The sequence below is a fragment of the Leptosomus discolor genome, chromosome 3 (assembly GCF_034619465.1).
Source record: "Leptosomus discolor isolate bLepDis1 chromosome 3, bLepDis1.hap2, whole genome shotgun sequence".
NCBI classification, from domain to species: domain Eukaryota; kingdom Metazoa; phylum Chordata; class Aves; order Leptosomiformes; family Leptosomidae; genus Leptosomus; species Leptosomus discolor.
In genome coordinates, this window is record NC_141393.1 from 81,434,495 (window position 1) to 81,459,524 (window position 25,030).

Here is a 25,030-nt window from a genome sequence, read left to right on the forward strand (position 1 = left end):
TTTTCATTCAAAATAAACCTTACTCTCCACAAAAGTGGCACTGGAATGAGAGCAAGAGGTGACCAAAAGTAGTCTAGTACTAAAACCGGTTTATCAGTGACGATTTGTTATTACAAACTGGAATGCACACTTAGCCCCCTTGATGAAGACGAAGTCGTTAAGAGCACAGTTTACCTCATTTATTTAACCCATAATTGAGATGAGTTTTGAAAACTTTAATATAGTACAAAAAGGTTTCAAATATGTTTTTGGAAAGCATGCTCTTTTTTTTCCCCTCCCAGGGGCACAACTGCCGTATTTAGCGAACATGATAAACATCATGAGAGTTAAGACTTCAAATACAATAAAACAGCGCACAGCAGAAGAATGAAGTCAGGAACCATTTTATTTCCATCCAGTTTTGCAAGTATTAAGGATGGCGTAAGAGCTCATTCCACCACTGTAATTTATGAAATTATTACAGCCCTAAAAGAGGCAAAGCTTATAAATGCTTCCTTGTTTTTCCCTCCCAAGTGCTTATAAGCTGGGTGATTATTTGGTTTAACTGTGTCTTTCTGTCCCTATCTAATACAAACCTCCTCCCTCCACTCCCCAGCCACCAAACCACAGTAACTGGGTGCGGAGAAGCAGCACTGAGGCAGCCAGTAATGAGAAGTCATAACAATGTTAAACAGCAACAGACACTACACTAACACCTGGGATGCTCACAACATACAGAAGACAATTTTGCAATTATATCGTGTTTCGTGTTATCTGTGAAGATCAGTACGGTAAGGTTGGTTGTCTAGTACAGGCGCACAACAGTTACTCCAGTTTCTTCCGATTCCTCCCAATTTCTAGGCAACAATTCACTTTGTATTTACTATTTTTACGACAAAATACTGAAACTGGTTTCAGGTATTATTGTCCAACTGGTTTTAATAGCAAGATTCAAATGGCATCTTCCATGATTACAGAAATAATGCTCAGTACTTGTCAAAAGCACGTTGAAAAATTACTTTCAGTATACCCCATGCAACTGAACTGCTCAAATAGTTTAAACTCTTAATTTAATGTTCTAAGTTAGTGAAGAGTTCATATTTAGAAACTAATTCCAGACAGTTCTTGGACCTCATATGGCAGGAGATGAAGCTGTTTAAAATTATCACTATCAACAGAAAAAATTCCCAGAGGAAAAAAGAAAAAAAAAAAGTATATACACTGTCAGTATAGCCAGGCAATCAACTCTTCCATTTCAATACGATCGTCAACATTTAACTGAATTATTTCGACCAGTAGGACCCAACCAACAATTCACACTCCAGATTTTTCAAACATATGATTACCTGTTAAAGGCTGCATTTTTTTTTGTTTGAATCTAAATGAATTTTCTTTTTCCAGTACAATCCATTCAGTTCAATGCATTTAAGTTTAAGACTGATTTGTAAACTGTTATCTCTCCTTCACTTCTCTCCACTGATACAGATCTTTAGAGATATTAAGCAAAAGGCTTATAGAATGCAAGGATGCAGAGTTTCATGTTAAACTTAGCACTTATCTGAGCATGCCTGCAAACGCTCTCTGACGCGAGGTGGGAGCGTTTTTAACAGCCTCTCTTCTACAATTAGACTATTCCGCTTCAGGAACTGACATTCTTCCAGTTCAGCAGGAAGCGACTCAAGATAGTTTCCAACGAGCTCTAATTGAACAAGATTCAGTAGCTGACCCACGCAAGGGGACAAATTCATCAGACTGTTATTTCCCAGAAGAAGAAACTGCAGCTTTTTGCACTGAAATAATCCATCGGGCAGCACTTCAATCTAGAAAGAGGAAAGAAAAGAACAAAACCAGCGTACGTTAGAAGTTGTTAGCCTACGTGCAGCTGCATGTTTTGACATTTCCCAGAGTAAAAAACCCTCTCGGTTTACAGAAGGGTGAAGAAAGGGAAGACTGTAAAGCTTCTATCGTCGTGCAATAAAGCGCTTGAGAACCCTGCAGTGGTTTTAGGCACCTGTTTGGTCACGAAGGTGCTTAGCTGGTGGCAGAAGGGGAGACATAAGCGTGGCAGGGGGAGCACACACATGCCCGCCCGTGCAGAAGTGTGTACAAACGTGTGCAGATGGCAGGGGAGATAAATAGGTTACTATCTCCTAAGAAGCCTTTAATGAAGAGCATACCCAGATTGCGGGGAGACATTAGCAGCTGCTGTGTTGTGGAACCTCTACCAGCCGTGATCTGTGCGGTACCGCAGGAGCTTAGTCCTGGTCCACGCTACTGGCAGGTAACATCCAAAACCAACCTCACCAGTGAAAACAGTTATAAACCTCAAAAGAAGTCACGAGCCTGGACCCCACACTAATGAGCCAGACAGTTTAGCACTGCTGATGAGGTTACCAGCTACAGTTGCTTCCCTCTTCCCAATCAGGCAGCAGAGCTGCTCACCGACTACCTGCTGATTCACAACAGCTTTCAGTTTGACATTTTAAGGTGAAAAACCCTGTTTACTTGCATTAAACTACTACCTAGGCTAGACAGCTGCAGGGAAAGGGAAGATACACTCCTGCAGCCATCCTAACCTATGTTATCTCTGGATCTGAGCCCTTAAGCTGCTACAGACCCGGACAGTACTTAGTCTTACACAAGCTTTGATGACACCAAAGTTTTCGTCATTAAACAAGCACCACCCCTTTTTTTTCAGCTTTACTGGGTTTACTTTAATCATGAACACCACAAAAGCATTTTGAACCAGAGGCTGTTCCAGAAGAAATAGCAGGTTAAGTCAATTGTTGGGTTTTTTTTGGAAGTAGTAATTCAAAGTTCTACTTACATGGTTTTTTGTCAACGCCAAGTACTGCAGATTGGTCAGATAACCGATTTCTTCGGGGATGGAGGTTAGCTTATTGTAGCTAAGATCCAAATAGTGTAACTTTTTACATAGAAATAGCTGCAATGGAACATTTTTAATATTATTATAATTTAGATACAACTGTTCCAGGTTTGATAACGCACCAATCTGCACTGGGACATATGAAATACTGTTGTGCCACAATTTTAAGCAAGAAAGGTTCTTGAGATGTTGAAAACTAATTATTTCTTCCACTGTTCTGAGATTATTTTCTTTTAAGTCAATTTCATGCAAATTGTTGAGCGTAAAAATGGAATGGGGAATGCGCTCTAAATCACAGCAGATTAATTCCAAGGTTCTCAGGTTTACCAGCTTCTTCAGATTATTTAGCACTATCAGTTTATTTCCCTCATTGTTGACAGACAAGTGTTGTAAAGAAGGCAGAAGATCTGTAACCACTTGAGGTATACGGGAAAGGTTGTTTTTTAAGTGAATCGATCTCAGGTTTTTTAGCCCCTGAAAGCTTTCATTGTATATGGAGTTGTGATGATCTAGCATGAAATATCCTGTTAAGCACAATTCCTGTAGATTTTTTAGGTGAAAGACCCAAAACGGAATTCTTCCCATCTCACTAGATTTCAGGCGCAATGTTTTCAGATTTTCTTCTAAAAAGCTGACTGCTGGATAATCCATAGTTAATGATGAATGATAAACATTGAGTTCTTTGAGATTGACTAGCTGGGTCACAGCTGAAGGAAGTTTGGCTTCAGGAATAAGTTCCAGGCTTAGGACTTCTACTTCTGTCAGTTCAAAGACACTGTCTGGAAGACCATTTAACATGAAAAGGTGAAGTTCAATCTTGTCTTGGGAATTTCTTACTAGTTTATTTTTCAGTTTTTCCACTGACCACTCATTGTTAAGATTTATCTGTTTCAGTTTGTTTTCACTCAAATCAGACAGGAATATTGAGAATCGTTGGGAATAGAGAGGATCGTACTGATCTGCCAAGTGGAGAATAAATGCAAAGTCATTCTTTACGTCAGGTATATCGCTGTAATTACTTTTCTCTCTCAACTTCTCAAAAGAATATTGCTTAAGTGAACTTCTTAACATCCACCACAAACTGTAAGTACAAGTTAAGCCATAGAAGATCACTAAAACAACATAAAATGAAGCCAAAACTTTAAAAATTTCTGCTAGTGAATAGACACACTGGTACCTTTTGTAGCCTGTAAAGGCTTGAACATTAACTACACAGTCAATTTCAAGTGTAATAAATGATAAGTAGTAGGGGACATAAATTATTATTATTACAAATACAATGACTTTCACTATAATCTGTTTCATATACACTGTATATATGACATCCTTCTCTTCAACGTGTACTCTGAATTTCTTCACTTTTTCAAATATAGCTTTAGCTTGTTCCCCTTCTTTTTTGTCAAGAACACTCGAGGAATTTTCTCTTCCAGTTGTTTCCAAGCCAGGTTGCGAATACGGCAGGGACTGTCTGCTGGCCCCTATATCTACTGAACTCCCAGGTGATGAAATCGCTGCTTTTGATTTGGCTATTGGCAACTTCCTCACAGACTGCTCGGCAACTGTTTCTGAGAGGGCACGCGTTGTCCATGGAGAATCAAAACACTTCTGAAGAATGGCTACAAAGTGCTCAAGCCTGGAGCTTGTACTGGGATAGTAAAGCCAGAAATTACTGCAAGCTGCAAAAATAAAGGTATGCAGAAGCACTAGGTAGGGAAAAAATTTGGCAAACCAGTGAAGCTCTCTCTCGTAACACACTGCATCGATATAGGAATACTGCTGCCGATGGAGATCGTTCTGGATTTTAAGCGGGATGATTATCTGTGCTGCAGAGCTAGCCGACATGTTAAGGTTGGCTTTAACTAAATCCCAAGGCACGGCACAATGATTGTCAAATTCTAGCTTGCAAGGAAGACAACACAATACTCTGGTTTGAGTAATCTGGAGAGCCCCAGCGAGCACAGCAACGAGCAGCATTATCATGGTGAGGTAATACCAGAAGACATCCCACCATGGTTTTAGTATGTGGTAGGATGACTGGGCATCTGCTAAGTATTTGAGTTCTGTTAGCGTGATCATGACTTTCCCCTGTGAGAGAACAGCAGCTGGTAGGGGAAAAAAGAAAAAGACATCCTTAGAGAATTGTTAAGAACAGTTTCTCTCACCATTACACACTTGAAGCTTATTGTTCTTCACAGTTTCCAAGTAACATTTGACCAGCAAAAGGATCCAAGAACTCCTGGCACCTAACCCTAGCCATCATCTGATTTATTTATTTTAAGAAAAGTTACTTTGAACACAAAAATTTAAATGAAGAATGAAGCTAGCATCAGAGATTAGGAGAATGCATATTTTGACCAAACATTTGGATACTGTTCAAGTAGAAGCAACAAGCAGGTGTAAGTTAAAGAATGATATGTTACTAGCAGTCCTTCACCGCTGTCCTAAACTTACATAGCAAAAGTGATTTCTCATTTATGAGTAATTCCAAAACCAGAGCAATATATTAACATGATGGCTCTTGTAATTCAGAATTTTCTACTAGATTAAATCATTAGAACCAATTAAAGAATAAAGGATACATAAAAATTCTCAAAAGAGCAGTTTTGCATTACATGTTCTTATATAAACCTCCCCATCTCCTCCCATCAAGAGAATTAAGCATACTGACGGAAGGAAAGTGAAGCTAACACAACCTCTCATTGTCCAGTGTTGTCACATATATCAAAATGGCACACTTCACCCCCAGCAGCATAGGTTTGATTCATACTTACTTTACTAATTAAAGAGAATAAAATACACAGCACTGCTCAGTCAGGAGGTCTACACCTTTTAAAATTCCTTGGACATGCCATCTTTACATTTGTCTTCATTCTGGATGGAGAAAACATTGAATATACTTTATTTTTAATGGCTTCACCTAAAGAAAGAGCAAACATTTCAGCTGTCATTAGAACTGCTGCCTTATTGCAGGCATCAGGATCCATTAAGCTCTGCATTGCTACAGCTCCATGAAATGGAACAGAACATAATCATGTAGAATGTGAAGTCGCAGTTTTGCACAGACACACCAACACAAAAACAGGAAACCGCCTACAGCTAGACCTACTTCAACCAGGAAGGATTTTTTTTTTTTTAACAAATAACTATGTGAAAATAAAATACGCGCCATGCAAGACTTCAAGAAGTCGAATTCTTGAAAAATAATTTTGATATACCGAGGTTTGGCAGAAAGGCAAGTTTCTCAAAAACAGAGGCACATATTTTACATCCCAAAACAAATTAATAAACCATCCAGTGTCAGTGGCAGTACCACAGACTTTACCAGCTTTGGAGAAAACTTACTATAAAGTCCGTTAAGTAGTACGGACACAAAGCAAGGGGGTGTTCTGTATTTTTCTTAATCACAGGATCATTTAGGTTGGAAAGGACCTTTAAGATCGAGTCCAGCTGTTAACCCAGCGCTGCCAAGTCCACCACTAAACCACGTCCCTACACACCATGTCTACATGTCTCTTAAATACCTCCAGGGATGGTGACTCCACCACTTCCCTGGGCAGCCTGTTCCAGTGCTTGACAGCCCTTTTGGTGAAGAATTTTTTCCTCATGTCCAATCTAAACCTCCCCTGGTGCAACTTGAGGCCATTTCCTCTTGTCCTATCGCTTCTTACATGGGAAAACAGACCAATCCCCACCTCACTCCAACCTCCTTTCAGGCAGCTGTAGAAAGCGATAAGGTCTCCCCTCAGCCTCCTTTTCTCCAGGCTGAACACCCCCAGGTCCCTCAGCTGCTCCTCACCAGACCTGTGCTCCAGACCCCTCACCAGCTGCGTTGCCCTTCTCTGGACACGCTCCAGCACCTCGATGTCTTTCTTGCAGTGAGGGGCCCCAAACTGCGCACAATATTCGAGGGGCGGCCTCACCAGTGCCGAGTACAGGGGCACCATCACCTCCCTGCTCCTGCTGGCCAGTTATTTCTGCTAAGAGCCAGAATGCTGTTGGCCTTCTTGGCCACCTGAGCACACTGCTGACAAGCAGATGTTAAAACAGAGCTGACAAGCTGTTATAGAAAGACAAAACACAGCTGAACTAAGGCAGAACCTTATTCTTACTCCACATTCACATTTGATGGGAGAAGAAGGGCTGAAAAACAAGTTAACCCTTCTTGCATTGACAAGGCTACTTTTCATGGAATGTAGACACTTACCAGGCCCACTCAAGGGAAAGCAGCTGAAGGAGGACAGGATGATTACAGTACACTCCTGGAGAGAAAATAAGTTGTCATCAGATCATGAAATACTCGGACTCCAGTAACTGTGACTATTAGCACAAACAGCTCGTTACCCCTTCCACAGCATGTTTTAAAGATCCAACGTTTAATAAGCAAAAGATCTGACCAGATCTAGTTACAATAATTTAGTTCTAACCAGAATCCTCGTCTATAAGATCTGGGTAGCATAATTTAAATTTATTTACTTGGTCACCATCTGAAAGTTGCTTTTCCTAAAGCAGAGATAAAGTAATGGCCCTTGTCATTGTCCCTTTTCTAAGCACTGAAAGCCATTTCAGCTCAACAGTTTTTGTATTTACATAAAGTTACTAGTCCTGCAGCTGAGATGCTATAACCATAGCTAAGGAATAACAATTTCTTCAATCACTCCAGCTCAACTTGCAAAACCCACATCTGCAAATACCTTTAAAATGAGTCCTATTGGTATAATTCTTTGGGGTTTGAATATAAACTTTGTAGGTGTAATAGCACAAAAAGGTAACTAAACCCATCTAAACTAAGGCTTTCATTTTGCAAAGAATGTCTGGATTGTGCCTCGACTCAAGCCAAACATGCTTGATTTAAATGTAGACAGAAGAATCAAAAGCATTTTTTTCATTTCCAACGTAGAATGAAAATCAGTCAATTCTTCTCACTTGAACTTTGTTACAAACACGGAAGACTTTACAACTGTTAAAGTTGTAAAGAACACGCTAAGAGATAAATATGTTGAACGAGTCAACAAAGTAAGAGCAAAAGGTATAAATAGCATGTTTTTAACAATGAAAAACATTTGAAAAGTCAAAATGATCAGTGAACTGCCTGAGAGTTTAAAAGAGTGCATAAGGTTTAATTAGCATGAGGATGGGACCAGTTCTTTTCCTGACAAATATGGAAACCTCGTCAGGGACGTGGGCAGACAGTAACATTTTAAGATGATGTTTTACATAACTAAATGCTTATTAGAGAAAGTTACACGTAACACAATTTAATAATGCACATATGTACTTTACACAACACCACTCTCCTGGTAACAGACCTATTTTGGTGAATAAGCACGGCTCTTGTCGAGTATAAGGGGCAGAATTCAGCGTACAATAAAGCAGTTAACACTGTTTGAAAAGTATTTTCTCTAAAAGTTATGGAAAGGAAACCAGAAAATAGAACTTAAGCCAATTCTATTAAAAACATATTGGTATACTTGAGAACATGCATAACCCAACACACCATCTTCAAGCGATGCCCTAACGCTGAAACAAGAAGTGGTTTGTTTTTATACAGATTGAGAACCCGAAGTGAGACCGACCCATGTAATTTTGTAAGGTCTGTTTCTATAAAATGCTTGCTTTGTCACCTCCCTGCCTTGCACTGGAAAGCTGTCAGTCCCGATCACACATCCCAGAAAAAAGGCTACATGCTTGCTGCCGTTTTAGAACACTTTCTAGCAGAAAGCAAGTGTCACAATATTAAGTGTTTAAATACTTTACCTCTGGTCTTGTTAATGACTCCTTTTTGAAACCTTCCAATGAAGCATGCGTATTCATTACAATTCTATGTATATGAAATAAAGCTTCCTGTCAGAGAAGTCACAGTATGTACAAGTGTAATACAAACATGTGAATTATTAATGATAATTTCGCTAAAGACAGTCTTCTTTCAAATCCTATCCGTATGCCAAGAGTGACTAATCAAATGGAATAATGCTGAACTGTAATGGCTTTGATAAATCTCATCTCCAGCAGCTTTCAACCCATATCAAAGCCATAAAAGCTTTTCAAAGTGGCCTAATTCAATTGGCAATCCTTCTCAGAAGATGAGACAGAAGTTTAGCCCCAGGCTAAGTGATGACTTTGGGAGAGTTACCCCAGACCAGTACTGGGATGCAGGCCAGAAAAATAAAGTAATAAAGATCACTAATATCTAGGCAATTTTTAGTTACTTCAAGACTTAAGACTGATTGATAGAAATATATCCAAAACATGAACAAAAGGCTATAGTTTTGAAAACTATTATCTATAAACATCGACACCCACTCTGACCCTCCCCTACTGCCAAAGGATTACTTAACACTGCATTACTCCGGCATTCGGTCACTGCTTAGATAATTTTAGGCACCTTTAGTTAGGGACTGTGCTGCAGCAAGGTAAGTGCCTTGCTTGTCCTCCCCAAAGGATAACGGGCTACAAAAAGCCAATACCTGACAGGAGGCTTTGTTTTCTTTTTAAGGCTACGCTGGTTTTGTTGATTAAGTATTGAACTGGTGTTTCTGACACACTAAGTTAATAAAAGTAGATTTAAACAACTAAAGCATACCTTGGCAGGTATTCTAGTGGCCCCTCTGCCTTGCTTTTTTCCCCCTCCCCATCAGAGAAACACAGCCATCAAGTTTTCAGACCACCTCTTTGTACTCATGCTGCTATTCCAACAGCATGATGTGCTTCTCAACTGAGACAAGGAGATGCTGACATACTAAGTAACTGTGTCCGTTTATCAATTTTCTATCAAAAGTGATTCCTAAACTACAGTACCAGCTTACCTTCTAGCTAGTTTAAACATCAATTTCTCTTCTGAAGTTTTGCATGTAAAATTGCATTCAATAATAAACTACACATGCAAACAATTTTGCTTAAGATGCAGTTCTGAGACTCTCCTGTGGGATTCCTAGTACCTGTTTATGGTCGCACATGCGCAGCCTGAACCTCTACTTGCAAATAAACCCTCATGAATATTCCCCAAGGTAAAAAAGTAACAAACCTTAGCCCCACCACACTCATCACCCAAACCACATCTTCGCTGGCTAAAACCTCTCCTTCTGTTGGCATGCTACCATTTCCTTTTTCAAGTGTTCCCTAAACAACAAAAAAAAACAGGTACTGCAAGAGCTCTGGGGCACGTCCGACTTCACAAAGGATTATACTGTCATACATGCTCTTAGCAGATGCATTCAGGTGACTGCCTCTCCCTTTTTTAAGCCTCCTATGGACAAGTAATAGACAATTCAAGCACTACATTTGATATATTGTCTTTCAGAATCTGTGCTTTGACCAGCTGTGGGCACATGCAGATTCAGTGGTAGGACCTTTTCGATAAGGATTGCGTTTTTGGATCTGTATTCCACTGAATGCAGAACAATCTACAAACAAGATTAGAGAAAGCTTCTTTCCAGCTCCTTCTGGAGAAGGTCACAGGTGACAATTAAACATGTATAAGTGATTATCTTTTTGTATTTAAAATAAACCCAATGACATTCCACACTCTACATTAACCAGCGTATTCCTTAAGCAGAGGATGTTCAAGACTACACTAACACCGTTACGAGTTTTCCGTATCAACCTTTCAAACCATCAAAGACCATAATTACAACGACAGACGATCTCAGCCATCTGTGTCTGGATTAACTAGAGGCCTCGCCTGCCTTAAACACTCCTGCTCTCAAGACAGTACTGCTGAACATAAGATGTGGAACAGCCATAGCAAAGTCTTACGCCGTTTAAGAAGCAGTCCTTGCTCTCTGGAGAAGGCTGCTTACATAAGACTATGTAGCTCGATAATTTCTGGGGGGAAAAAAAAATGTAAATGTATTTTTAGTTTAAAATGTAGTAAGTCAGGCGACACTTAATTCTTACTTTGCATGGGTTACTCTGCTACTGCTTCAGAGTTAACTGCACAGCACAGAAGCTGATAAAAAGTCTTGCAGAATTAAGCAACTACTACCCAGCTCTACCACTACCACACCTCCAGCAAGCTGAGAAAAATGGAGTACAACACGGCAAGCATATTTTAAGTAGTTTCCTCAACTACCTGAAAGCTTGAACATTCCTCGGTTCAACACAAAAGGCCTTAGTAGGTGAAAAAAACCCCATCTTAATAGCAGCTTCACTTAAACTCAGAATACTCGTCTTTATTCTATTACTTCCTTTCTCTGGTACACTTAATGCAAGAGAAATACTTTATCTTGCAGTCTAATCTAAATTGAAAATAAGCTTTACTCCAATTTGATTTGCTTTACAAGCACAAGATTTACTCTTGAAATGTGACTGTGCAGGATTAGATACGCTACATTACGTATTTCCAACCTATGCCTGCAGCACGCCAGAAAAGACCATTGTCTTCCTTGAGCCATATTAAGTTAGCTTCTCATTCAATGCCAGCGACAGGCAAGTATTAAGCCTTTTCTCTATTCAAGGAAGGCCAGTAAAGAATTCAGCTTTGGTAGTAAAATATGTCACTGGTCAAACACTCACTAGGGAGATGGATCATCTTCAAACGTTCTGGTTGCACAGGCAGCTACAATTACCTGTAGGCCACACGATAATGAACCACAGCAGCGAGGTCTGCCCAAGTGCATGAAATTACTTGACCTTAATTCTCAGTAGTGGATGGGAGGGAGAAACCAAGGCAACCGTTTTGAGGGTCAACCTCTGTAATGAACCTGTATTTCAAAGGTATGTTAAAGGTGCTTTTTATTTCAACCCGGTCTAGCCTGGAGAGCAATCGTAAATACAAACTCATATTCAGACATACATACTTTGACTGGTAAAAGCACTTTCTCCAGCCCTCTCCTCCAATTAAGCTCAAGGCACTGGGGATTGTGTGCTAGCTAAAATAGGTCACAACCTATGCTCCTAGAAAGGCCTGTACTAGCAAGAAGAAGATTCAGTTTAAATCCAAGTTTAAGACCAAATAGACAGTAGGTGAGACAAGCAGTTTATGCAAGAAACGCTGCAAAACAAACTGAAAAAAAACCTGGTAAGGAGGTACAAATCTCAGCTTCTGAACAAGTACCTTTCAGAATTAAACAGGCAAACAATGAAAGGGTAAAAAACCTAAAGCAAAACAAAAGGTAGCTGAGCTTTGTTTTGCACATAATTGCATCAGCTTGACGGATCTCTTTGAAAGTAAGCTGTCTACATTCTGGGCAAGTATCACTTTATTCATAACCACGGTGCTTTCCAAGATCCCTACCAGATCAAGCAGAATCCAGACTCTGAATAAAATCTGGACATTTCTAGTAAGCACTAGTTTGTACAGCTGTAGTGTCCCAGCACTATTTTCAAACTCAGAGGTACATTTTTTAAAAAATATAAATGAAGGTTACATCAAGTGATTACAGAAGTATGACAGAGGAAGGACTTTAACCACACAGACAAGTGCTGCGTTTCCTCTTTCCTTGAGGACACGTTAAGGTAAACCTGCAGCCAAGCTGTAGTAGCTCTGCCAGACCATGGTTCCTTTAATTCTTTTTAACTACAAATATATTAACTTCAACTTAAAAGATGTTTTAGCATCTAAAATACTGATTACAATAAATATCGAAACAAGCATCTGTTTAGAAGGGAGTGCTCTGTCTTGGTTATGCAAGGATTCCAAAAAGTAAATTGACTTAGAGACATATTTTGTTTCACCCTAATATTTCACTAATAATTTCACTTAATTTGTATTCTCACCAGAAACTCTATCACTCTTTTTAGAAAGCAGATTTTTTTTTTTTTTAATTTGCTCCATGAATTTACATTTCTTCAAACTGTTGTACATGTCACATTCTGCTTTAAAAAGCAAATTATAAATAGAAAGAGACTGACAAAACTCCACATTGCTGTTACCCACTAAAAACAGCTCTGCTATCACAAGTCTGCTTGGCAATTCCTAAAGAAACACAGCAAAACCAAACAGATAAAAAATAACTGGAAAAATTTCCATAAGGCTTTTAAAAAAGAAAAGAGTGTAACAAACTGTAGCAGTTCTGACTGAAAGACCAAGGCACATCAAGGCGTTAGTGACCCACTCTGGCTAGTTACCAGGCTCGGGCCGGTGCTGGGCAGATCTCTGGGCCACGGGATAAATTTAGCCAGCTCCTAACAGAGAGTCTGCAGGCAGCTCCCACTTGGCACCAGCGATACCACCACCTGCATGTCCTTGTCTTTATCAAGGAGCACAGCAAGAAGTTCTCCTGTGAACATCTTTCCTGGCTGACAATGGAAATGAGGCACAGAGCTGTTTTCCTGTAGGAAAATTCTACCATAGCTTGAATGATCAAAATGAGGCAGCCCTCTCTGCAGGCAGGGTCTGCCCGCTGTGCTGCACAAGGATGGAAGGCTCGTTGGATGCTGCACGACTCATGTTCCCAGCTTCTAAAGGGATGTAAAATCATCCAGACGATTCTCTTTCTTTACAGCGTCAAATTAAACCAGAAGCATTTTAAATTGCACTGTACAGAGCCTGAGTGCCTTTCTTACAGAGATCATCACGGACCAGCACCTCCTGGTGCAAACGCAAGCCATATAGACTTTCTTCCAGAAGGTCACTTCTGAAATCCTCATGAAGTAGAAACAGGGTCCAAAAATACTGAATCAAAGAACAAGTCCCAAATAGCTGTTACATGGCACCATACAGTCTGATCACATCTCGTTCGTTTTGAGCACAAAGAGTTAGCATTTAAACTGAAGCACTACCTTCCATCAGCCTCCTCTCCCCTTTTTTTTGGCCCCATAACACTTTCAAGTAAACAAACAACACTTTCAAGTAAACAAACACCTCAGTATTGAATAAAAAGAAGGAGAGAGGCAGCATTCCTACTACTTCTAAAGTATCTATACACTTCTAAAAGCCCCAAGAATTGTAGTTTTAATCTTGGCATTAGACAGCCCATAATGAAGAACACAGTTTAACGCCAACAGAAAGTTCAAGTCTCAAAAAGGGGGGACAGGTACACAAGCAGAATCAGCACCCAAGGAGTACAAGAGATGACTTTTTTTTTTTTACAAACAAATTTGAAGCCAAGCACATTCAAAGCACGTATCAGTTACCTCCTCACAGACAAACCTACGTTTTTAATGAAGTGTTAATGGATTTGTGAAATAGGATTGTGAGATACCAGACCACATTACCCACAGCAACGTACTTAAATCATCAACATCACTCCAGAGTGGCTCATCCTATCGCAGACCAAACACACACACAATCATGAACTTCATAGATATATTTAAAGAAACAAGCAAGTCCAGTCACAAATCCATTAGTTTCTCCCGTTCAAAAATCTGGCACTCAAGTTATAGAAGTAAAAAGTAAACAGAGCTTGCCAGGCCAAGGGGGTGCATTTCTTTGATGAAGTAAATGGTTTTCTAAACAAGCAGAGTGCAAGATATTGAATCCAGGTTACAGAAAACTTCCAGAGTGACTCCATACAATAGCAGCTAAGACAAAGCATTTCCACAAAAATGACAAGCAATTCACAGAAAAGGTGACAGGTCACAGGCCATGCTGAACAAACAAAAGGTAGACCAGCTAAAAACAAGATTTAACACTTACAGGGACTGCAGCAATAGGAATGTGCAACAAAACGTTCAACAACTGTGTGAACAACATGTTTTTTCGCTCACCTTTTGAGTCATTTGTTGGAAGCAACCAAAAGAAGAGAGGGAAAACCCTACCTGGGCTAATCCTTTGTAGGAGGAATGTGCCACCAGCGATGTAGCCCTAAGAGCAGCAAAGGCTGTCCTCCACAAATAGCCAAGAAAATACCTGTAGCAGCTGGGGCACCATCCCTGTACAAACCTAACGTGGACACCTAAAGAGCTTTATCATCCCGTTTGGAAAAAGCCAACAAAACCAGAATCAGAACTGTGAGACCACCAGTGCTCAGGGGAATGGTGACTTATGAAAGTTGCTGTCATGGTTTGAGGCTGGGCCATCCACTAACGAATGACAGACGCTCCCTATTAACCCCTCTCCCCTCCCAGAAGGGAAAGGGAGAGAGAACAGGGCAGAGAGACTCTACAGTTTGGTAAAGAAAACTAAAACAGCTTTAATGAAACAATAAGAATAAAAAGAAAAGAAATAATACAAAAATAATGAAATGGATACAAATATATATAAAACCAAGACCGAACCCAACTCCCCCCTCCCTGATGACGACACGTCCCCACCACGCTGCAGGGCTGGCACTGGGGCAGTCCCAGGCTGGACTGGACAGCAGACAGGGATGGGATACAGGAGCTGGACTCAGGCACTGGATTCAGGGACGCACAGATCGGGATCGACGACAGAAGAACAGACAGAGTCCTCCTCAGATGTCGGCCATCGAAGAAGAGAGATTGACCCTTGTGATCTCTCAGCTTTATACTGAATGTCTATGGGATGGAACACTCTGTGGGTCAGGTTTGGGTCACCTGTCCGGTTCGCTCCTCCCTGCAGGTGCGACCTTCTACGTGCTTGTGACCCTTTTCACTCCCAGCACCCCAACATGCAGTACAAGATTTAGCAGTGACCTTGGTCGCTATAAGAACAAGTATAAGCAAAGGCCCCTCTGCACCCCATTCCTTGGTACTAACCATAAACATCAGGCCTTATCACTGCTGGGAGCAGTCACTGTCTGGAAAAACAGGCTGCTGTTTCAGAAAGTGCCGTTAGTTAGAGGAGACTTAACTGAAAAGTAAAAGCACTAAACCAGAATTAGTTCTGGTTTAGCCCAAACCAGGACAGCTACCTGGAGAAAGCGGGCTTTCTAGCATGAGAAAAAGAGGCAGGAGAACATACTGGGGGCGGAGGGGAGAGAACAGCAAGGAAAACACATCTGCCTTGTCAGGACAGAAGTACACAGCCCATCTGTGCTCAGCTAAAGCATATTCAAACCAGTGTGGGAGGAGGCACCTCCCTCCAGAGATGACTGGAGGCAGGCCATGCTGTCAAACATTCCAGCCCAAAGGTGCCATGGAAGCTATCAGAGAAGTGGCCCAGATTATGCTCTTAAATGATTTCTAAAAGAACAGGCCTCCTCTGTTGTTCCCCCATCAGGTTTTAAAATCAGTATGGCAATGCTGAAGACAGAAATAGTACACCAAGACTACAAACAGTCTTTACTTCCAAGTTCCAAAGAAAACTTAGAGCAAGTTGGGAGCATCAAGTATGAAAAGTCTCCTTCGTTCTTTACCTATTCTTTCCTAGGCAAGGAAGATTACACCAAAAGCAATCTCAAAAGGTCTAGACTGGGGCTGTATCTGTGGCATGCTGCACCTTTTATAGCTCTCCCAGAAACCATCCTACACAACAGTACATCAAGTCCTTCATCCCAGCACTAACAAGCTAACATAGATACCTTCCAACTGCTTGAAATTAGATTTTCAAGCTCACTTACACATAACGCCTTTTTGTTCCCATAACCACACTCCTGGGCCCTTCTCACGCTGAGAAATATGAATACATAACCATAAGACAATGGTATCAGCAGTATCCCTCCAGCATTCTAAAGGAAGCCTCAATGGTATCTATTCAATTCTGCATGCCAAGATAAGTACTACAATAGAAAAATAATTTTTATTCTCTTAGTTTCCACAAGTCAGACAGATACCCACAATGTCCATTCATTGTGCTGCTATGCTCAGGACACCAGAAAGCCAAGCAGGGGAAGATAACACTGGAGAACACTCACAGCTTCAATACTACAAGGTTTCTCTGCTATCAGATTCTTTATTTACACTATAGTTTATCATCTTCAGTCTTCAAGAGCAGTAAAAGTACAAGAGAGCCAGCAGCATAAACCAGTTATGATTATTTAACAAGAGACCTTCTTTCCTTGGGAAAAGGCAGGGAATCGCTCATACCTGCTCTTCCATTTTCAGTGTACTTTTCAATGAAGTCATAAATGGCCAGAGATGCTTGAAACAGCCAAGACAACTCCTGTAACCTCACTGGAAACAAGTCTGAAATCAGAAAGTATCCTCAGAAGGAAGAACCTTGGAGTATGTCCACACACCTGAACTAACTTCTCAAGTACCACCAGAAGCGCTGCTGTCACAGCGGAACAAAGTGGACTACAAGTCCTACTTAAGAAGTCAGGTAAGCATTTGGGTCAATTTTGTACATTCTCGATGGATTGTACTACAGGTTCTGAGACCTGGAAGCACACACGCTATGACTTTTCCCAATAGTGCTCAGATAGGTATCACCTTAGCCTAATCTCAGAAATATGAATTTGGTTTTTTATACTCCTTATTCTAGCTAGAATCATTTTGATGTTTCTAAAACATGAACAGTTACCTAGTACAGTAAGTTTAAATTCCAACATTTGGCCTAAAAAGGAAACTGAAGTTTTTTCAATATTTAGAGGTTGCCAAGACCAAACAGCATCCTATCAGGGTAACAGATGTTGACAACGAACAGCAACGTCAAGTGAGGTCACAAATCAAAAATACATACCAAATACATTCTGTCTCTGCAAGATCATAATTATCACGTACAAATACAGCTACAAGATTTAAGAACAGTCAAAAAAACCTGTTTTGGTTTAAAGTTTTCCTGGTGTTGCCTAAGTTTCACGAAGAACTTTCCAGAAGGGAGTATTACTGCTTCCACAGACAAGAATTTAACTGCATCTAGGAAAATATAATTATCAGGGCAGCAATAGAGAAAGACTTCTGATTTCACTCGATTAGTTCTGACACTGGAAAGCTGATTCAGGTTTCCAGCAGTGGCTTGGATCTCTTCTCAGAAGCAGCAGCTTTTCATCTTGTTTAATAGGAAAGACAGTTACTCGGGAAAGGCAGCCTGACGAGTTGAAACACTTGATTCTAGATGTTCGGTCCAAAGATCCAAAGTAAAATAATGAGAATAGATAAGTTTTCAATTTACCTCTGGTTCAAACTCAGGCACTCTTTTTGTATGTAAACTCGCCTGAAACCCATCCTGTTATCTTTTTAAAGAATCTCCCCAGCCCAAAGTAAAAAAAAAAAAAAAAAAGAAAAAGAAAAAGAAAAAGAAAAAAATGGTGAAACTCTGCAGTCAAATACAAACCTACCTGAAGTGGAATAGGTTTTACTAATCCTCCGTCAGGAAGCACACCGTCTGCACAATCACCTCTCTCTCTCAGGTATCTTCCTGCTCATATTACTCTACATTAGGTATTTATTAACAGGACAAAGCAGCTGGGTACATCTTTTCTTTTAATAAAATGAAAGGACCAAAGGACAAATTTCACATTGCACACACTGTGCAACAGCGTACGTACAGACTACATACCAACAACACATCCCCGCAGCCCGAGACCCGCACGCACGTGTGCGATCACCAGAGCTAGAAGCGGCGTTACCTTACCAGAAACACCTAGAACAACGCCACGAGTGATCGGACTTGAACACCGCAGTAAACCCACAGTAATCCTGCCTTGTTCCCTGAACACACACCACGTCACCCTGGCACCTGTGCTCCCACTTCGTACTTCCCAAGTACGCTCCCAACACCGAGCCTTGGGCTCCACCAAATCTCCTTTTGGAGCAGGCTGGCTGAGAAGACCTAACCACCGGCAAGTGTTTTCAGATAGCAGTACTGCAAGAAAACACACACTTTTTGGTACGAAGCCAAGTTTAATAGCTTCGAAAACAAGCCAAGGTTTTACCATCACCTGAATCAATTAAGAACTTTGAAGTAAAAAAACCTCTGGCCCCGTATTTGTAAGAAACTGAATAACAGTTTGAAGCAAAGCAGACGCTACTTTTAACAATTCCAGTTCAGTAAAGCACTTGAAAACTGACATATCCTGTCTCACCTCAATTAAGCAATGCTTTGGTGCCTTCCTGACTTTGAGTCAGTGTCATTGCAAAGTTAGTATTTAAACAACGTTAATGTTTAATAAAAAACATTCACTTAGAAAACAGTTTTCCTGTACTGAGAAGGCACTGGCAAAGTAATAATCTCTTTCACGCTTCCAGTGGCACAGGTTGGAAGGGATAGCTTATCTTGTTAGTAATTTAAACAGCCTAGAAACGGACAGTTTTTAGTTAAAACTTTCCAAATGCCCTCCCTTCTTCAAGTATTTGATTACACAACAAATGCGCATCAAGATTTTGCTTTCATTCAGATGGAAAAGTTAGTTTAAAGGATAAATACTTTAGCATTAGAGTCTAAATTGCAGCTCGGCAGACCTCTACATCTGCATGCAGGTGAACTTTGGCTATCAGAAAACATCTGAATAAGTATTTGACAACCTGAACTATCCATAAAATACCAATATTTTCCCCAGAAAACGAAGGCAATAATGTCTGGGAAATCAGGGGTTACATTTCCTGGGGTTTTAAGTGAGAGCTTTAAAATCAATGTCGCTTTAATTAAGCCCGAGTAAACTTGTCCTGGTTTGAGCTAGAACCAACGAGAATTAAATTGAAGAGACTCCATTAGGAGTTTTCTCCACAGATCCGCGTGTACGTCAGAGGAGGGTGTGCCAGTGCTATACTCCAAACTGCGTTTGCAACAGCCTTCCTGAGAGCTGCATCATCACCTCCTTCCCAAGTTCTATGCCACCAGAAGGTATAGCCTTTTCTTGTCAGTGTAAATCAAATCATTGGGGAAACTATTCATAAGTATTACAAAACTTTAGTTCAACATTGAATTACAATTTGATTTCAACGAGCCAGAAATGAAATCCAGAACTAGTTTGCAGTACACTAACAGCTCGTGGGGAAAAGTCGCCAAATCCAAGCGTAACTAGGACAAACTGAAGCCTGCTTACCAAGTCTGGTAAACTCTCATTGGAAGGCATACACAAGGTCGTTCATACAACTCAGTTGAGTTATTAACAACTTCAGACCACATGATTCATACCAAGCTTTCTGCCGTTTATGAGGCTGACTGCCCACAAGGCAGCGGCAGGGTTAATAAAATGCAGGCCACAGCCTCTCAGTGACATTTACCAGCTCCCACAAAGCACCCTTACAAGATGTATCGCTCTGAACTCACTCCACGCAGGATGCAAACATGTATGAGACAAGGCATACCATAGATTGGCAGCAGTGAAGAAGAAGAAAGCGTGTTATTTATTAGTTAATTATTAGCAAATTACTAATAGATATATGCTGCTAAACCAACATCTAACCTATACCACTTAAACATCAAAATGACAGCATAATTAAATATTAGAATATTAATTCCACGTTACATTCCTCACGCTCCTACACAGCTACCCATGGTATCTGAACCAAACACCTTCATAACCGCAGCACAGGCTTGGAACTTATCTTTAAAAAGAGCAACTGGCAGAACAACGCTGTTTGCAAGACAACAGCTGGACAGCTGTTAGGAGGGTGCCTACAGAAAGGCTAAATACAGCCCACAGAACACAGCCAGCGGCGTGAAACATTTAGACAGGCATCGCAGAGGCCAGTATAAACCACACCTTATCCCCTTAGTCACATAAAATATCCATTTCTAATCCTAGCTGAGTAAAGCTTCATGGCTTTAGCAGTAGGTATTGTAAGCTGAAGTAGTAATACTAGTGCCACAGTCTTTTGCTACCTGTGGCATGTCAGGCAGAGGAGCAGCTAAAGGAACACAAAATTTCCCCCTCCACAGCCCCCTCCAGAAATCCATACAAAAATACTTGTTCAGCAGTGACGTACTGCTCTATAAAGTTCATTTTACAGTGCTGAAAGACCGATGAATGTTTCTTTCGCATTGTTGGTCCCTCTCTAAACGTGCTTTCAGCAACTTCAAAGAGCAGCTGTCCTGGTATCTCGCAAGACACAAAAGGCAATTTTCTTTTTCTCCCCATGAGAACCCTATTTTCCTGAACAAGTGAAAAAAAATAAGAGTCAGACCAGCAACTCCCTTCTTGCAAGAGCGCAAGGGAACAGGCATGTTAATACTGCAAATTTCTAAGTTCCATGAATCCTACCGAAGTTGAAACTCAGTTACATTATGCTAATGAAAAATTCAGTAGAATGCAAAAATATATGCTAATGTAAAACGCTGTGATAAACATTTTGTTATCTAGCTACAACAGAATGTTTTAAGCACTGGGGAACACCCTTCAGAAAACTTGTGCCCTATCCTAACTGTTGGTTCTCTACTACAGTTATTCTCCGTGCTGCTCCCATTTCATGTTCCTCGCCCTGCTCAGCACCACGGGTACTGAAGAAAAGCACAACTCACGATAACTCTTCATTCCCCGCACAGTCAGCCGAGTTACAGAGTAAAGAAAATGCACACAAGATACTTAGACAATACATAATAAATTCTAGATGTGATATAGCGTAGGATTTCAATACTTAAGCCTTGTGGGCTTCCCCCCCGCTCCCCTCAGAAGTTTAAGATCTCAAATGAGACAGATCAATAAGCCCTGACCTGTTGCCCTCTCTGATACTAAAATCATAAGGAAAAATTCTGAGACACCAGGAAATAATCGCTGCCTTACCGTATCCCTGCAGCAAACGGACAAGGAAAGCCAGGCGCCCGCAGAACATGGAGCTTAAATGCTTGAAACTGCAAGTGACCGCACAGCTCCCAGCTCCTTCCAGCACTGCCTCAAAGGTATGGTTTTCAATGGCCGCGCTGGGTGCCAGTTCTAACACAGTTTACCCGACCAGCATAATTAATGACAATCTTCATATAAAATTAAGCTTTAGGGAAGTCCGCTTCAATGACTCCCACAAAACCGGTTAATTGCAGCATTCACCGCAAGACCAATTCTTAGCTGAAGCCAGGAAGGTGCCTCGATTTCACCACGGGCACAAAGCCGGCCTCATGTCACTAAAACAACTAGAAGCCACCAGGCGAGAAATCCCACCTTGCTCCAAGACCACTGTCCCGCTGGCCATGAGAAACGCCTCGGCACGGCAGAGGAAAGGAAGAGCACCACGAAGAAAAAAGGGTTCCCCTTATTCCACACGCAACACTGTCAGGCCTCAACACCGGGTTTAAACCCCCTCTTCCCTTCGGAGAGGAGCCGGGGCTTGGCACCCTCCTGCTCCAGGGCAAGGTGCTGCCGCCGCACCTGGGGCCGAGGGGTGGCAGCAGCAGCAGCAGCCGCCGCCGCCGCCGCCGAGCCCGGGGGAAGAGGAAGGAAGCCCCAGGCGACCTGTAGCGCCCCGGGTCACTTGAGGACACGTGTAAATATCGGTTACGCAAAGCACAAAACGGTTTTGCTTCCCCGCCCCACCCGCACGGCAGCGGGCCGCCCGCCAGGCCCCGGGGCAGGCACAGTCTCGCCCGCCCGGCGGGCAGGTGAGGGAAGGGGGGGGTGGCCCCCGCGCAGGCCCCCGCAGGTGGAGGAGAGACACCCGGGAAGGCGGGAAAAGCGGGGAGCGGCCTCCCCAGCGGTGCTGAGGGCCGGACCTGCTCCCCGTGTTCGTTCCCCCTTCCTTCCGCCCGCCCGGGGGGGGGGACGACGACGACACACCGGGGCACCTGTCAGCCCACCCCCCCCCCACACTCTTCCTCCTCGCCGCTTACCTGTCCGCGCCGCCTCCCCTCTCTCCCGCCCGGCCCGGCCTGGCCTGGCCTGACCGGCCCTCCCGTCCGCCCACGCTCGCCGCCGCCGCCGCAGCGGTCTAACGCGGTGCCCGCCCGTTCGCGAAGAGAACCGGCGGCGCAACGCGAGGCACCGGCTCTAACCGGCACTTCTCGGATCCCGGCTCCGCCCTCGCCGCCGTTGTCACGTTACCGGTCGCCACAGCCAATGGGGCGCGGTCGGGGGGAACCGCTGACAGGCCGCGGGGAGGGGACCGGGGCGGGGGGGGGGCGCTTTTGTCCGCCGCAGCCCCGGGGGCTGCGGCGGACAAAAGCGCCCCCCCCCCCCCCCCCGCCCCGGTCCCCTCACCTGCGGCCGCTACCGGGGGCGGGGAGCCCCGTCAGGCCGCCGGTGCCGGGGCAGCAACCGTGGCGAGCCAAGAGGCAGCAGCTTCCCTCCGCCCCCGGTGCCAGCATGTAAAGAACTGGAGGTGCGGGAAAGCGGGAGGAGGTGGAAGAAGGGAGAAAGTCGTGATCGCCGGCGATTAAAAAAAAAATAAATAAAAGAAGGTTGAAGGTTGTGATTTCATCGGATGGCGGGCGCGAGGTTGCGAGGGACGGGCGAAAGTATGGCAAGAGCCTTCTGCGGCTTTGCAGTTCCAGTGGAAACGTGGTAAACAGCATAAAAAAGTTCGCAAATAGACACAATGTTTAAAAAAAGAAATCGTATATACACCTGGCTTTCCTGCTTCCTCTTTCTCCGGTGGACGGTGCAGCTCCCTCCTCCAAAAATCTGATTTTGCTGGGCAAACGGGTGAAAGCCTGAAGGAAAATTTCGATTCCTACCAGGATTTCTGCAAATAACTGGGACAAATGGGCTGTGTCTGCCTCCTCTTAGTCACGCAATCTACCCAAGTAATTTTCCTGTCGTATTTTCATCATTAGCAACTCCGCTGCAAGAATCTATTCAAAATTCTGTTTACAATATAATCATACTCCTTGCTCGGCTGTACTGTTTATTGTTTGTCTAGTCATCGGTTTCATGGAAAAAGGGACTATTTTCAAAATATTGCTTTTCCTCCATAAAACACACCATCCTTTTCTTCACAGGTGTACAAAACCCCCTACATTTAAACAGCACAGATGCTAAATTTTGCAAAAATAACAACTTGCAAATCGTATGCAGCACACGTTTAGCTATCACGATTCGTTTCGACTTAAAAGAGCCCTTAAAATAGAACTTAGTTTTGTGCAACACAAAACTGTGTGCCCGGTTGGAAACACGAGCGTTGCAGTTGAGCCAAAAGTGAAACGAATTACAAATAAAAGCCAAGTTCCCTTTTTAATCCAAACGCATAGAAATACTAACGCGAACATGCCTGGTGTACAAAAAAACCCCCGCATGTTTGTCTCACTGGTTTGCAGCCATACTGGTAGCCTGGCAGAGAACATATTTGGTTTGCATTTGGTTTGGGTGGATAGTTGCTGCTCAGGGTGATGTCCTTCGCTACCAGCCTAACCTCGGAGTTGGCAGCCTCGCTGTTGGCATCACAAAGAGGACAGTAGAGTGGCCTCGTCTGCAATTCCTGCTCCCAGCGCCGCTGGTAAGGTTTGGGAGCAGCAGAGAGCAGGCCAGCGACCTTCCCTTTCGCCTCCTGACCTGCCACCTCCTTAGCTGACTGCGCCTCCGTTTCCATCACCCACATAAATCTTCTGCTCTGTTGGGGTTTCCCCCAGGAATGATTTCATCCGTTTTACCTTACTGGAACTATTTCCCCTTTCTGTGAGCAAAATAAATAAAAGCACCTCTTATTCTAGAATCTTTCTTCCTATTAACTCAAAAAATGAAAAGCCTGTTTCCAGGATCTGCCACGTTTTCCTTTTATCAGCAACAGGCTAGGAAGACAAATTAACGAAATTATGAAACCATGAACTATTATTTGTGCTAAATTGTAAAACCACGAGCTACTCGTGCTAAAAATAAAAGTATGGAATTAAGTCAGAACACTGAAGGTAATGGTCATACAGTTCATAATTGCTGGAGAAAAAGATCACAGCCCAACTTTCTAGGTTTGATTCTTACTTATTTTGCTACTGAGTAGCTCCTGGGAGAAGCACAAGGGGAGCACTCAACACATCGGTCACACCCCCCAAATCTCACAGCCGTGATATCTGAGCAAAGGGAATATTTTGTTAACTGCCTACTCAAAACCAACACTGTTTTTAGCTGTGCAGCTCCCAACTGTGTACCTAGCAGATGGGTTTATCTTTGGGGTTATCTTAGTGCAATTATTTTAGGATTAATTTCTTCCCGTTTTTTAAAAGCAACATTATCTCGAAAACGCTCTTCAAGCTCTGACACCCTTTCTGATTGTTTGTCACAGCCATTTATAAGGCACTGAAAAACAACAGCTTGACAATCCAGGGGAAGTTGAGTTTCATTTCACACATCATGACATCCCCTGATCATTTTTAACTTGATATTTAGACGTTACGAAACCAGCTTTGAATCTCAAAAGAAGTAAGAGTTTCAAATGTGACGCTCAGTGTGACTAACGGGTGTCCTGAGCATCTGCTTCAATCCCTTCACTTGCACAATTTTGGGAAATCTCACGAAGGGAAAGCTATACAGCAGAGTCCTGCATGCTTAAGAGGGTAATATTGATAGTCAAAATTTCACTTGG

General features: G+C 42.4%; 1 protein-coding gene across 1 annotated transcript; it reads right to left on the minus strand.

The window, feature by feature from the left end:
* Nucleotides 1-367: 367 nt before the first annotated feature.
* On the minus strand, nucleotides 368-22,374 carry LRRC8B (leucine rich repeat containing 8 VRAC subunit B). The gene is made up of 5 exons (XM_086463543.1): nucleotides 22,350-22,374; nucleotides 7,071-7,125; nucleotides 5,638-5,737; nucleotides 2,807-4,968; nucleotides 368-1,799 (listed from the first exon to the last, which is right to left on the minus strand). The coding sequence occupies exons 4-5, from the start codon at nucleotides 4,940-4,942 to the stop codon at nucleotides 1,527-1,529; spliced, it is 2,409 nt and encodes an 802-aa protein (XP_086319669.1). The 5' UTR covers nucleotides 4,943-4,968; nucleotides 5,638-5,737; nucleotides 7,071-7,125; nucleotides 22,350-22,374; the 3' UTR covers nucleotides 368-1,526.
* Nucleotides 22,375-25,030: the final 2,656 nt, after the last annotated feature.